This window comes from Brachionichthys hirsutus, chromosome 14 (genome assembly GCF_040956055.1).
Source record: "Brachionichthys hirsutus isolate HB-005 chromosome 14, CSIRO-AGI_Bhir_v1, whole genome shotgun sequence".
Taxonomy (NCBI): domain Eukaryota; kingdom Metazoa; phylum Chordata; class Actinopteri; order Lophiiformes; family Brachionichthyidae; genus Brachionichthys; species Brachionichthys hirsutus.
Window position 1 is genome coordinate 10,520,847 of NC_090910.1, and position 15,866 is coordinate 10,536,712.

Here is a 15,866-nt window from a genome sequence, read left to right on the forward strand (position 1 = left end):
ATCGATCCGTCGGCCACTCAGCCCGGGGGGGGGGGGGTACTTTAAAGTAATATTTCTGCATAGCTTAGTCTTTGGCGGCTTCATTCTCAGCCAGCTAGCCGCTAGCTTCCGTCTCCTACACGGGGATGGTGGCGGCACCAGCAGGACCAGCTAGCCTCTTTATTGTCTTTGTGAAGACGTGAGCGCAAGAAGCGTGGAAATGAGAAAGACAAGTGCGGGGGTGGGGGGGCGGCGGGGGGAGAAGTTCTCCGTTTTGTGAACGCTTATTGTAATTCCGGGCTAGGTGACGTGCGGGACGAACCTACTCATCATTGAGCAAGGTTGAATTTGAAGCGCAGCATCGAAGGGATTCATTCCGCGTCTCTTCAGTGGATTTCTGGATACTTGTTGGAAGACGGAAAGTGATTTGACATTGTGAGTGAGCCCCGCTTGCCCCAAGACATCCTCTCTCTCTCTCTCGCTCTCGCCGACTTTCGCCCTCCGATGCGGAGATTTCAGTAGCAACCGGCAACCAATCCCCCCCCCCCCCCGGCGGCCGGACATGCTGAAGTGTATCCCTCTGTGGCGCTGCAATCGCCACGTCGAGTCGGTGGACAAGCGGCATTGCAGCCTGCAGACCGTCCCCGATGAGATATTCCGCTACAGCCGCAGCTTGGAGGAGCTTCTCCTCGATGCCAACCAGCTCAAGGAGCTGCCCAAGGTGAGCGCTGGGCAGGGCCGCATCGACACTGCATTGTTATCCCGCTTATATATGTCGAGTGCTTGCAGAAATGTTCGTTTCAGTCACCTATTTCCAAAATAAAAGTCGTCGTTGGGTGACAGAAGCCGCGATTCACCTGCCCAGGTACTTCCTCCTTTACATCAGGCTATACCTCCCTCAGGCCTTGGAAATGGGTTTGGCCGTAACAACGTTGTTACAACAAAAATGTGTTTCAACCATATATTACAGAATATAGTTGTGACTTTTTGTTGTTGTAGCAACAGATAACCAATATAACAGTTGTTGTATCTTATTGTTTACCCGGTAACTACACAGGACCCTTCATTATTTTGAGTTTACTATTGTAAAGATGAAGTGTGTGTGTGTGTGGGGCTGAGGGTCTGGGATATGCTGCATAATCAGAAGACAAAATAACCGGCACACAACAAGTTGTCTTTAGTAATGGCATCAGTTACCCAGTTAAATAGGATGGATGGTGGGAAGGCATGCGCGGAATGAATTGCAGTCCTGCCCACTATTAAAATGTAACAAAGGTTCTTTTTGCAAAGGCAAAAAGTTTGTTTTAAATAGAGCAAGCAGGCCTTGTTAATTCCTTAAAATGGGGCAATGATTGCGACGATGGTCGGAGCAGGGAGTTTGTGTAAATAAACTGGTTGGTAGAAGCCATCTACAATCTCAGATTTCAAGGCACATGCTCGGTGTCGAAGGTTAACAGGACCCCCCCCCCCCCCTGTCACCTACCGTCGTCGTTTCAGGGAGGGGGTCTTATGAGAAATGACATTGTTGCATCAATCTGTGGCAGAATTGTGGGACTTATTCAATCATTTGCTGGAGGTATGCGCTCTCTGGCCTTTTACTTGGCTCTTGCCTTTGCCTTTTTTTTTTTTTTTGCCCAGATGGACAGAGAGTTAGTCATAAAGACACAGAAAGTAGTTGTAGCTGATTATATAACCCGTCTGTTCTCTGCATAAACACCAGGATCAGTTTACCTAACAGGGCATACCTGTGGAGGCCGTGTTTACGTCATGTTAGTTAGCTAATACCTGCCTGCTAGCCACAGCGTGTCCTCGAAAGTGTGTCCAGAAAAGTTTTAGTACAGACAGATCCCAAATATGCCGGGGGGGGGGGCAGAATGTCTCTGTGTGATGCTGGCTTCAACCGGGAGACATTAAATGCGTGCTGACAACATGTCTCGTGTCGTAGCATGCAGACACAAAGCGTTCTGGGCCGTCTCTGATCCTCAGCGTCAGCAGGACTTCGGTGAGGGAGAGGAATGAGGAGGAATGAGAGGTCAGCGCTAGCAACAAGGGCAGCGCCTGTGTGATGAATGGATTTACCACGATGAGTGTGGAAAGAGTCTGAATTCCTTTATGTATTGATGTGTCTGATTCTGTGGACGTGTCCATCTTGTCCTGTTTTCAGACGTCTCTGGTCATTTTTTGTGTATCGGTTCATCTCGCACATCATTCGCATCTTGCACAAGTCAAACAGGTGAATTTATGTATGTGCAATAACATGTAGAGTAAATATGGCTATAAATACAGCCATTTATTACTTAATGATAAAGAGGCGGTCGACTGTTGGGTTAAATGAAACGCGATGCTGGTTGAGGGCTGCTGGGGCTGAATAGGTCGAGCTTACAATGGTAGGGTTTATCGGACTGAGCAGATGGAGATTTAAACCTCCTGACAGTTTAAGTTTGCTGTTACTCACCCCCCCCCCCCACAGCTCTGCCCAACTATCCTTAGATTATGCTTTCTGCAGGGCTGTTTGTTGCATTTTGCACATAAGAATGTTCTTGAGTTTATTGGGCTGGTCGATTTTCTGCTTCTGTTCGTTTTAGGGTAAGATCTTACCCAGGCAGGGATTTTCCTTCACGAATAGGTCTGAATTATAATCTTTCTATGCGAGTCGATTTAGAGAAGGTTTTAGCTCTCCCACTCTTAGTCCTGCCATGTTGGAAGTTGTTTCGTCTTTGCACAAAAACTTCCATCCGGATCTAGAGATTATTTTGAATTTTACATTTTTTTTTTACTAAAAGTGAGCCGCAGGCATCATTAAAGCTCCGGAGCAGAAAATGAGGAAACTATTTTTTAATTCTGAATACACAACGCTGCCTTGAGGGGAGTTTGGTTTGAATCATTTCCTCATTAAAACATGAATAAAGAAACTCTGTATTGGAGCATGTGATGCTTTAATTCTCCAGAAACCACCTGCAGCATCTGACAGGATCCGATCTTGACTGAACTCAATCTGAATTTATTTTTGCTGTGTCGAAGAACCGACCCTGCCTCACAGATCAAGTTGAGGAAGAGGGAATTCTCTTCTTTAGCCGTTTAGGAGTCCCATGACACTTTACAAAGAAGTCTATTCACTCGTCTGATCCCCCCCCCCCCCCACTCCACCTCCAAATATCTGATATCATTGCTCTTTGTCTGCGCCGCACTGCTCCCTGACTAGACGTACATTAAGCCCGCTGGCATATCACGGTTTAAGATAATACTTTCCTGATTGTTGGAGGTCAGTTACACTTGCTAAGAGCACAAGCGGCTAACCCATGTTTTTTGGAGGAAATGTATCAAGTAAAGACCTTTATCTGTGGAGCAGCAAAGATGAACATAAAAATATACAGGAATGACAAATGAAAGTATTTTTTTTTTCATCTATTTGTTCTTGTCTTTGCTTTTCCAGTCTTGAAATGGGGAACAAATCCCTGAAGGGTGTGCCTCCTCTACTCTTTGCAAAACTGGTTTTAAGCATGCTGCTTCCAGTATTCTCGTCTAATAGGACCTTCTAGGTCTGATATGTGACTTGTGTGTCTGCTTCCACAAGGGACGTGGCAAAGTAACTGGTCTGTGATGAAATGTAGGGCCGCTATCAGCCCCCCCTGCTTTGGCACCCCTCGGTGCTTCCCATGGGATCTGCTTGTATGCCATTAAACAGATAACAATCTAAGCGTTTTTCCTCCGGTCCCTCGTGTACCTAGCGAGCTTCTGCTCGCTCGGCGCCGGTGGATTGCATTTATTCCTGTTTGAATTGTGAAGTGTTTTGTTTCGTGTCGTTTTTTTGTCATTTTGATAAAGACCGGGAAATGGCTCAACTTAACCGGGAATGATTCGCGCTCCATCCACCTGGTATTTATTTATTTTTTAAAGTCGGTAGTACTGTAGCCCGTCTGGCAGAGCTGCTGTAATAATGTTAAACATGCACCGATGACCCTTTGTCCTCGCAGTATACTACTAAGTCTGCTTACTGTTCTTTCGAGTTTCCAGTCAACGACAGTCGAGTCCTGGTTTGTTTCTCCCCAGCGACTCGCTGCATGAGGCTAGGCCTAAAGATAAATTACACCTGCCACTGGGCTCTCTTTGGTAAAACCACGCTTCTGGCTCAGCGCTCATTCATTCTCCTGCTGTCTTCTTTCCTGTTTCCATGCAGCATGTCGAAGCTAGAATCGCCATTGTTCACAAAGCCTAAATGGACCTTTAAGTGTGATCATTTTTATATACATTCCAGGCCAGTATATAAGGCTTCCCCAGTTTGTGGGTTGTGTAAAGGACCGCATTAAAAACAGAAGTAGAGTTTTTTTTTCTTTAAAGAACTTTTGCAATAAGGCCCCCACGACCGTACAGGGCCGGGCCGTTTGGCAGGGCCTAGAAAGTATAAGAGATCCAGAGCTTGTGAGTGATCAGAGATTCTTTTTGATGCGAGAGCACATTCAGCAGGTTTTCTTTGTGTGATCTGATGACCAGCTGGTTTCACATCCTGCCCCCCCCCCCCCCTCCCCCAATTTAGTGGGACAGCAGGGTAAGGGGAAGTGTAAGGGGTGGGGGTTATTTTATACCGGAGGTGGATTAACAGGGGAGGGCGGGTGTCTCTTACCTACTCTGGTTGCATGATCGAGTAGCTGAACTCAACTTAAAAATGGTCCTCAGGTCCGTCCGTCCGCCCGTCCGTCAGCACCAGACTCCAGGCTGGTCGTGTCAGGTCAGATGGCCAGAGAGCTGACGGCAGCGCTCTTATATACGTCTGCACAGGGAACATGCATTTTCTGCTTTAAGTGTTCGTCCCACGTTGCAAGTTGAATGTTTATTATCTATTTTTGAGATCACATATTTATTAACTAAGACTTTATTGCTAATTCTATCTTCTTAAATTCCTATCTAATGAATAAAATGGGAAAATAATCATTGCTTGTGAGTTAATTTCACGCAGAAGAATCAACAGTTCTGTGCTGTCACTTCCACCCCACGTGCTTTCGACACGTTTGCGTTTCCCCTCCGTGCTCGGCCTATATCTTGTGACGTAGATCCAACGATGCCTCGCTTCTCTTCATAGCAGTGTGATTTGGACCGAACACTCTGGCCTTGGTCTCAGGCCTCAAAGGTAAACAAGGCGGCTCCGGTGAATAATTGATGACTCTGGTTGGAGGTGGCAGCTGCTCGTGATGGGGGAGAGTCTGGCAGGGCTACAAGTGTTTCCGGGCCACTGTAATAAGACAGAAGCTGTGTTGCTAAAGCTGTTGGTTTTTTTTATGTGTGCTTTTTTTTATTTTATTTTTTTCTCCCCGTTTCAAAAGCTAAGACACGGGAAGCACAAGTGCACAGGGAGTGGTGCGCTTAAATCAACAGTAAAGACACACGCAGACTAAAATGCTGCCTAAAAGCAAATACTGCTTTTGTTGTGCGAGATGGGCCAAGTGGCTGGTGGCCACTTTTTACCAAGTACAACAACAGTAATTTAGTTTAGGGAACTCAGTTTTATCAGATAATTTTAGCCCTTGAACTAACAGCTAGACGAATTTAAAGTAAGTGTTGGGTCAGTAAAATGTGAAGATTGGTTAGTTCCCGCGTTATCTTGTGCCAGATATTTATTCTACGTGAGAAAATTGGCTGATGCATTTGCATATTTTCAACGAGTTCTGATTAGACCACGGTCTCTGCTGTCAGTGAGCGATTAAATCCAGCAGTGACATTTCTTTCGGACTCGATGCTCCTCAGCTCGGGAGCTCCGATCACAATCACGCAAATTGTTCGAGGCAAATGCGTCTGCATGCGGGGCGTCTCTGTGTCAGAGGTCGGGGTGGGATGGCATTAAAACCAACCGCAGACAAACACTGGCCTTTGGACATTGATTGTCTATATCCCAGCACTGTGAAATGTGATAGCCATTATATTATCCACCCAGTCCACTTGCTGTGCCGGTGGCTTTGGAAGGGTGACGGTCATTCTTGGGTTGCTGTTCGGTATGGGGTTGGTAGAAAGGGCATACGGAGCACCACAGCGAATCAAAAGACCCGATCAGCGTCCTGGTCCGGAGCGGCCTGATTTGGCGACGCCCGTGTTTTCTCTTGTTGATTCCTTTTTGTTGGGACCTTCTCTCCCAGCAGGAAATTGGAATAATCAAGTGAACCATGGAATGCCCGGTTTTTGTGAGAACATCTCTGTTCTAGACATTCTTCTGTAGACCATTTGCGGAACTTAAAGTTGAACACGAGGTTTGAGAAAAGCAATCCCACGAAAGCAGCGTTTCTCTTTTTCCGAAATGCTCAGTTTTCGACCGATTCAGATCCTGATGTAAAATAACTTGTGTCTCTATAAACTCACAAGATACCAAAATGTTTTACACTGTATTGAGAATGACTTTGCCTTTTTACTGCAACCTACAAAAGCCACATTACAATTGTTTTTATAGAAGTTTCCCCTCATCTGGTTTGAGGGTCTGAGCCTAGGTCACTTTGAGTTACTGAATTTATGAATATTTCCACATGTAACTTTGCTCACGTACGGTATTTACCTGCTGACTAAGAAAATCTATGATGGGATCATAGTGCTGAGTAGTTTGCATTTCCTCCTTATGATTTATGCCTCGGTCATAATGTCCAGCTGATCAATGCAGAATTCTTACTGAGAGTGTGAGTTGGTCGCCCGTGTGGGGGAAAAAGATTTACAAGCATATTTTCAGACATGAGGAAGTTGGAATTTAACAGTGACCCCTGACCGCCGTTGGTTAATTTGTTACTGAGCAAACACAATATAACGCAGGCTGAATGTGGCGTGCCCCATGACCACAGTGAGGCCTCTGGCAGAGGTGCTGATTGGGCGACTGTTCAGATGGATGGCAGAATAGAATAGAGAGGTCAATAGAAAGAGCAGCAGGGTGCTTCTGGAACCACAAAAGCACGCATGTGTCGCGCTCGGTGATGAATAACAAACAAAGCAGCAACAGGTCTGGAGGAAAAAAGATGGCCGCAGTTCGTGTCCACTGTAGCTGAATATGTACACACATCTGCGTGTTTTGTCAGTGCCCCCCCCCCCCCCCCCAAAAAGCACATCTATTCAAGTCTGGTGCGGCAAGAACGGACTAATTTTTTTACCCACTTCTTTCATTATATTTGTTCTCAGAACTTAACCCTTTCCATCCCTCTTTCTTTTGTTGATGTCTTTGTTTTTTTTGAGCCCATTGAAATGGTCTCAGCAGAACAGCAACATCCGGTGACTGATTCAGCAAGTGTTGACAGTAAGGGCACGACACACAGTAAAAGGTCAGTTATTTTAACACAAGGATTTGCAGCGATAACAATGGAACCCCTTGTGTTCATTGTCAGTGCTTGGTGCTCCCACCAGGCATCTTTTGAGTAATCATTTGTGCCTTAGTCTCTGCTGTGCGAGAGATCAGATCAGGCAAGATCAGGCAGGTCAGACAAACCCATATCCAGCTCCAAGTTTGATATAAAAAATATTCATCTTAGGGTTAAAATTAAAATTTCTCTTGTTTTCTTTTACGTAAAGAGGAAGGAGCCACGATGCACCTGTTTTGTGGAACTTAATAAGTGACACAGGTTTACCAGAATAATTAATTTGTTCATTTATGAAGCTATTTAAAAAAACGTAGAAAGGTTTGGGCTGCGCTCTTGAATAAAATCAGCAATAGCTGTGTTTGCTCTGCACCGTGTGACATCCTAGGAAACACAGGCATTCCCGGAAGCTCCAGGAGTTTTCCCAGCCCTCTGGAAGCTCCGGCGACTGTCCACAAAAACATCTATAGTCCTTCCGTGCCAAGTCAAGGACGAGTGCAGGTTGTATGTACCGAACATGCATCGTATCTGACTGGACTCTATTGCTTCATGCACGCCATGACTGCGTGTGTATGCTGACAGAGGCACAGCATGTGCTATCTGTGTCCCAAGGTATAGTCTGGTTCGGGGGGGGGGGTCAGCATGTACTTGGGGCGAGTGTTCTGGTGCTTCCCGACGTTGATCCCCTCTGGAGTCGTGTGGGAGGGCTGCGCAGACAGCTCTGTAATTACACTGTCTCTGACGCATTCATGGGGATGTCTTGTAATCTTAACTGTGTTCTTGTCTTGAATGTTGAAGTGTTGAACACTCTGCTGCCCCGGTGATTACGAATAAACCGTAATTAAATTCAGACCCGATTACATAAGAGCGATTGGTCTGTCTGTGTTGACGTGACACAGATGTTCAGATTCTGGTTTCTAATCATTAAGCAGACGCGACAGAGATTTCTCCTTCCGCGTTACCATGACAGAACACGTGTGGTGTCTCTAAAGGTAGTGGATCTCCTCGGACCGGTGGTTTGCCTGATGTGGGGGGGGGGGGGGGGCGCTGGCGTTGTCAGGGAGAGTCACCAGATGAGCTGAGGCTTCTCTGTCACTGTGTGCACGGAGGCCCTGGCGATTGCTGCTCCAAATCTGCTTTCAACACGGCAACCTCTGCCTTTTCCTGAGCCAAACATGTCGTACAGAAGCGGAGAGGGAGAGTCGAACTGTCCGTGTCAAAGCCACACTTTGTCCTTGGTCTCTGGAAAAACTACAGCAGCAAAGCACCGGCGCTCTTCAGCAACACCTGAAGCGCGGCGGTTATTTTTCCAGTGAGGCTGGGGTGATCAGAAAACACACAGAGGTGACTTTGTGTTGCTCTTATGCACCGCCTATTAAAGTTTGTTTTGTAGGATTATGTGTGTGCGTTTTTAAATACTCGACGAATTGAAATAATCTGGATTTTAAATATATCGTACTTTCCAAACAGCCAGTGTTAAGAACAAGTTTCATGCCCTAGATTACTCGAGGAGAAGCTGCAGCGCCGGCCTGCTTCTCTTATTGTTGGCCGTTTGTTTGCAGCATGCTTAACTAGCCAGCACATTACATGTGTATACAGCACACAATGCCTGGGACATGTATTGGCGGGGAGTTGCATTGGCTGACGGCGAGCTGGCAGACATACAGCACATACCGGATCCAGCCCATCCAGGAAAGAGCCAAGCGCCCTCTGGACTATAAACAATAGGGCGCCTGGGCTTGTGTCATGTTTGTGGGAACACTGAAAGAGAATGAAACGGCACGTGATGAAGACTGAGAGAGGCGGTTGGGGGGGGGGGGGCTGGTTTCTGATCCCCTTTGAACGCACTCATTTCTACTGTGTGCGAGCGGAGCTGGAGAAACTAAGGCCATTAGTTGAAATAAACTATGAAGTCTGAGTGAGAGCAGAGCGCGCGTTCCTAACGGACATATCTGCAAAGGCAGAACTTGAGGTTCATCGCATGTTTACTTTGTATTCATGATCTGCTTGGTCACGTTCCAGACACCTGTGGGACCAGTTAGTCGTTCCCTCGTTCCTCTTTGTTGTCGTGAATGTGTTTCCGGCCTTCATGTAATGAGGGAATACGACACTGTCTAATAATCGATACTGATCAATAAAGCAAGGGCTCTGATTGTCTATAAGTCTGATAGATGACGGGCCTTTTGAAACCTTAAATGGATGAACCTGAGTCACGCATGAAAGCTCTGCATGTTCTCCGTCTAGCTGCTGCTTTGAATTTGGTTTGGATTGCAAAATGTGTGCTGGGACTTCCCGCCTCTCCTGTGTGTGTTTGTGTTAATCAACTTGTGCGCATGGTGTCCCGGACCAGTCGTGTGTGAGTCTTTTCCGATCGCCGGGATGGTTTTAGTAACCAAAGTAGCGATTAGCACAAATGGTTCTGCAACAGCGGAGGATTAGCAGTCTATTTATAAAATGTGAACCGCACAATTCTTCACTGCACCAAACGGTTGTCATCTGGCAAATGAATTCGTTGTATTTCATCACAAAGGACAAACTGGCTGCAGTTTTCACGCTCGCTGTGAAGTTGAGCGATGCATTTTCCAAAATCCAGCGGCGGTACATTTGCATCCGTCACACCTGTTCAGCCTTCCTCCTTTAGCCGCCTGGGATCATCAGCAGGGATTGACTCCTGTTTATTTTACATGCCGTGTGCTGCGTGATCATATGTACAAAATTACATCGGGGGGGAGGGGGGGGGGGGGGTGGTTGCGCCTTGTAAATGTTGCGGTGTTTATTGGCCATCTTAATGGTTGGTGCAAATTCTGTGGCTGCTGTTTATTTTTAGTGAGTGGTTTGAGGTCGTCATCGGTCTCGGTTGCTCTGGTGATGGCAGACCTGCCATCCTTTACGCGTCAGCGTTAAGGCTGGGCGGGGCTGTGTTGTTTGACGCCGCTAACGTGCAGCGGTCGTCCAGACTCGGCCCGGCCCGACGTCCTGCTCTGTTTGCTGCTCGCTCAGATCAAAGTCAACGGGACAGCTGTAAGTGGATGGGAGTCGGGTCGTCAGTTGGCGCGGCTTGGCCACGCCCTTCTTGTCTGCGTGGCGCCGGAACCGGTTGAGAAGGAGGCACGGCTGAACGTGCCACTTAAAAGAAAGACAAACACTCATATGCACCGTGTTTTATAACGTCGAACGCAACATGAGACGTCAACACAAGCACCCCTGGACTCGCGTCTGAACCTTCACGGCCCTGACACTTCCTGCCAGAGTAAATTATGAATGGCGTTTCTCCAATCATGCTGTTTTGTCTGCATTCTGGTTTAATACTTTCATGCACGTATTTTTGCAATGCAAGCATTTATTTTGCCCTATATGAAAACGCACAACGCACCGTTAGCGTGTGTTTAACTTTTCTTTGTTCTCTCAAACACACCTGGGCTGCTGTGGAGGGAGGCAGAGGAAGTGCGACGTGCGTTTGTAGTTGTGGGTCGGCGGATGCGTGTATTATCAGTGTGTGTTTGGGATTTTGTCGGGAAGCCATTTGAAGCTTTGCGCGCTACATCACTGTCGAGCCTCGCTGAACCACATTGGTGGTGGTTTGTAATTGGTTTTGATTAATAAATGCTTTTGTTTATCAGTCTGCTGTGATAATATGTTCTCCTTCAGTGGAGTGAAAGCTCCGTGGGGATCCATTGTTAAACTTCTATTCTTTATTAACAATCCACCATCATTGCCTTTCTATCCCCTCTCTTCATTGCACGCAGGCTTTGTTTTCTTCTCTGCACAGTCCTCCCCACTGGCTTTCTTTATCTGCCTTAGTCATTCCTGCACTCTCGGACAATGGGGGAATCCCTGGCCTCTGCTTCTTTGAGGGGGGGGGGCGAGGTCTGGCCTGTGACTGACATCCCTGTGTGGGGCTTGCGGCTAGGCCTTTGTCTTTCTGCTGAGGAAAATGGAGGGAATCTAGAGAGAGCAGTGGAAGGGAGGAGGGGGGAGAGGACCGGTTGGAGCGCCATTTAGTGTTTTGTGAATTCTGGGATTTTAAAAGTGCTTTGCAGCGGGAAAGAATTGGTAGCATTGTCTTAGCAGAGCTCACTGTTGGGGCATGTTGATCTTGGTGGCACTTTTAGCTTCATGTAGCTGTGCTGACAAAAACAAAGGGCTTTCAGAGAAGAAAGGCCGATTGTTAATGCTGAGCCGTTTTGTGGCTGAGGTCCCTCCTATAGTGAGTTTACACCACAACAATGGCTGCAGCTCAATAGAAACAAGTGTGCAGTAATGAGGCTGGACCAAGTTACTCAGTCAACCAAACCCTCTCCCCCTTTCATTCCGCCCGACACCAAATGAGTCCGGGCGTGCTCAAAGAGCATGTGCTCTCCCCTTTCTTTGAGCCCCTAACCCCAGTGGTGTGTGTGGTTGCTTGGAAGTGTGGGGGGGGGGGGGGGGGGACATGTGAACTAGGCCAACTGGGGCGCATTTGGCATAAGATTAAATGTATCTGGAATGTGTGTGGGGGCGGGGGGGGGGGGAAGGGAAGTGTATTAATGTAATACACAAATACGACTGTTATGCGAAGGACGGACAGGAAGTTTAATGATGGTGTCATGATGATCGATTAGCTACAGCTCTGTGGGTGAGCTGCACAATAAATGTGCGCTGGAAGAGGAAGTTGGAGTGTGCATCGGCGAGGAAGGCGGAGCCTGCTCTGTCTGTGTGATTTGGAGGGAAGCTGCAAGCTAAACGCCTCAGGCCTCAGCTTACTGCACCTGCAGTAGAACGTTAGACACACGCGGACACACGCAGTCCACATGCACGTGCCACGCACACATTTGCTTCTCGTGTGTAGCTGTGCTTCCATTGGGTTCATTTCTCACATGACGTGAGGTCCACAAACGTTAACGTTAGCACCCTGTGCCGTGTTGTTTTTCACAGCCCATTCCGGCACGCATTAGCCCGCTTGTAGACACTTTGAAACAGACACCCTCTGCTAAAACACGCAAACATGCGCGTTAACTCCGGCCCTCTGAGACGCATGCAAACCGAGTAAGACGCCTACAGTCGGGCCTTGGCAACCTTGAGTAGAGTGCAGATAAGACACACAGGCGTGTGCTGCCTTTAGAGTCTATTATTAATATAAACCATTATGGCTGTTTTAATTGTGAGACACTATCATGTCTCCTGTGACTGAATGTGCGTGCAAGTCGCTCCCGGGCGACGGGGCAGGGCTCCTGCCTTAAGACGTGCTCCAGAGGACCCCACACGCTCCTCTGTTGACGTGGCGATCGTTCACCCGACTTCACTATCGCTCCATTCCTTTTCCAGTGAGCTGAATCCTCCTGTTCACAGTTCCTTCCCTTTAGCAAACAACTCTCACAAGGGCTCATTAAAGGAATTTTCTTATGAAGGAAATGTAGCACACCGGTTTGCGACTCGCAACCTCACTCCCTTGACATAATGGCTGCCTGAATGACTGACTGGCTTCCAATGAAGAGTGGCGGTCCAGTAAACCCCTCTTGTTTTTCTGGATGACCTGTTGACTGTTGGTTCTCCAGTTGTTGGGAAGCAGCCGGGACCTGAGGTGCAGGTTTCGCTTGCATTTTAACGCTTATTTACTTCTCTAAACAACGGTTAGAAAAGTGTCTGTAGTTGTTTCCCCAGAAAAGTAACCGGCGAGCCCGGCCGTGAGCGTCCGGGAGTGAACGGTCGTCATTGTGTGAGCGTTCACTCCTACTCAGAGGGGGGTGATTGCATTACTTGAGCGTTCCCTCGTCGCTGATCGAACTCTGAATGATATCAAGGGAGAGGAATGCACTGATTCTAGAGCTTTTGTTGGGGGGGGGGGGCTTTGCCTGGATGGATGATTGGCTGATCTGATCAATGTGGCAAGCGTTGCGTATTTGTTTCCTTGGTATTAAACCACATTACCGGTGCTGGTTTTAAACGCACCGTTCGCTGTGAGGTTGTCGGTCTTTGGGTCTCGCCTGGTTTCATCCAGCGAGGTTGTCGCCCTTCCTCGGGGCTGGCTCCCATCTGTTCCCAGCTTCGGTCACGTGGCCACGCACGGCTCCCGTTTCCTGTTTCCTGTCATCCGATACCTGTCACCTGCTTCTGGGGGAGCCAACATCCTCTTTGTCTCTCTCCGACTGCGTTCTTTCCTGCGCTCTTATCCTACGATCTCCAGAATGATCTCCATCAGCTGTGGACTCGTGCTGAAAATGCTGGGGGAAATTTCAGAGAAAATCCCCAAACAGATTCGGTGGGGGGGTGGGGGGGGGGGGGGGGTGCACCTCAAACCCAAAACTAGTTAAGAACAGGAACTGTCTCGTTGAGGCGTGAGCCTGAACTGCTCTTCTGCTCCTTTGGCAGGGTGATTGCAGACCAGACGTAAAGTGTGTTCCATCAAATGTTGTACATAAACATCCGAAAAATATGTTCAGATTCAGGGTTAGGAGAAGCAGACCGGAGTGAAACTGCACTGTGTTTTTAAACCCTTCCAATGACAGAAGGGCTTTTAAATGTATCTGGATTTATCGTTCCTGGCGATTGGAAATCAACGACTGTGTTCAGCATTATGTTTCGCTGACAGCCTACCGTTTTGATTTGAATTAAAGTTTAGGCTCCAGACTTTCAGACATCTGTGTGCTCTATGTTGAGAAAGCGTCCCTGAATAATGAGTCTCCTCACATTCCTAGCCCAGAAAACGCCAAGTCCGCAAAATCCTCGGGAGCCCTTTCTCCACTGGAGCGCCTGAGAAGTGCGCCGGTGTTCGACGGGGCAGACAGTGGGTCTTCTGTGGGGCTGAATGAGGGGCTAATGGCTGCATAGCTTCGGCCTGTTACTCACGCGCTTGCTTGGCCATCTCAACAGCACAGAGGAATGTTTCTGAGCGCTATCCCGTTCAGCGACCCGGCTCTTGTGAAAGCACTCGGCGCCGGCGCAGCTCTCCCTTCGGCCCTGCTATTGAACGAGAGTTTATTTGGTTGCCGTTGTCATAGTGCCAGAGGCGCTCTTAGGAATACGATGATGGGATGTTTTTAAAACCGGTTCTGGAAATGGCTCGTGTGAATGTCAAACAGGATGTGTTGTGTGTTCCTTTCACTCGACTGTGCTTGAGATAAAAGTCTGCAACATTTCCAGTTCAAACGTTTAACGGCAGCTGTTAAATTCTGCAGGTGATCCAGGGTCTCGTTTTTATTCAAAGTCTTTATTTTAATGGCCATTTTTTTTTGGGGGGGGGGGTCCATAAGCTTTGCTTGCATACGTGGCAACATTTGAATTCCCCTTTTGATGCGTTCCGGCGAGTTCAAATGACCCGTTCTGCGTTGTTGAACTTCATTATCGCGTGTCTCCACAGCCTTTCTTCAGACTGCTAAACCTCCGCAAGCTCGGCTTGAGCGACAACGAGATCCAGAGACTCCCTCCTGAGGTGGCCAACTTCATGCAGCTGGTGGAACTGGACATCTCCAGAAACGGTACGGGAACAGAGACAGCGGCTCGTGCTGCCGTTGTACCAGCCGTTTACTGGCACTGCTGGCCGGATGATCGAGGACACGGCAGGCATCCATGCAGGAATCTTTGTCTTACCATCAGGATGCAGCTAAAGCTAATGCTGCATTCTGCGACGCCATCAGCTGCAGCGCACACACACACACACACACACACACACACCTTGACCTCTCTGTCCTTGCGCACTGCACCAACACACCGATGCGGAAGGGCCTGCGCCTCAGATATGTGGCATCTGCTGTGCTACAAACTGCATCAGGTGCTGAAGGAGCCGTGTGCATTGGCCTGAAAGGGCCTTTACCATCTGTCTGCCTGCCTGCTGCTGCTGCTGCAGGGAAACACTGCGCCAGAAAAGGATCACAGGCTGCTTGGCTCAGTAGGGATCCCATTTACCTTTAACCCCCCCCCCCCCCCCTACCTGTGCGCTGGACTGAGCAGGCAGGTGTCGATGACAATGACCTCGTCTTCATAGTTGGGACCATGTTCATCCTGCAAAAGAGAAGTCTAAGAAAAAGCAATTTGAAAATGAGCCGTTTATCAGGACCAATATTGGAGCGTTTATATACAAATATGTAAAGAACACTGCTGAGAAGCTGCAGAATGATTTATATACAAAAACACATAGTATAACGAACCGACCTGTCAAGAACCAGTCCAGTTTACACACGACTGTTGTTGGGTCTAATCTCACTCAGATTAGGCGTGAGCGAGATGAAAGCACACGCCCATAAAGACGGGATTGCTCTGTGCGTTTTATGAGAGCCATAAATGTACAACCTGCATCTCTCTTTGTACCGTTTTCCTCTTCCCTTTCTCCCGCGTCCCCGATCCTGCCATCTGGTTGTGATTACAACTAGAATGATTTGCACTGTAGACCCCCCCCCGCGCTGTGTGTCCGTGGTACTGACTCCCTTTCTCTTTTGCAGACATTCCTGAGATCCCTGAGAGCATAAAGTTCTGCAAGGCTTTGGAGATTGCCGACTTCAGTGGAAACCCCCTGTCCAGGTGAGCAAACAGAAACCTTGTGTCCGGCTCCATTGGTCCCGTGCGACGTACAGCTGTCTATAAGCCACCATTTCTTTT

At 48.0% G+C, this 15,866-nt stretch overlaps 1 protein-coding gene across 1 annotated transcript in view; it reads left to right on the top strand.

Annotated features, from left to right (window-relative positions):
• Positions 1-541: 541 nt before the first annotated feature.
• Positions 542-15,866, top strand: part of scrib (scribble planar cell polarity protein) — a 34,069-nt gene continuing 18,744 nt past the window's right edge. Inside the window, exons 1-3 of the mRNA XM_068747791.1 lie at positions 542-700; positions 14,632-14,749; positions 15,710-15,788. Coding sequence (XP_068603892.1) covers positions 542-700; positions 14,632-14,749; positions 15,710-15,788 — 356 coding nt within the window. The remainder of the gene's footprint in view (positions 701-14,631; positions 14,750-15,709; positions 15,789-15,866) is intronic.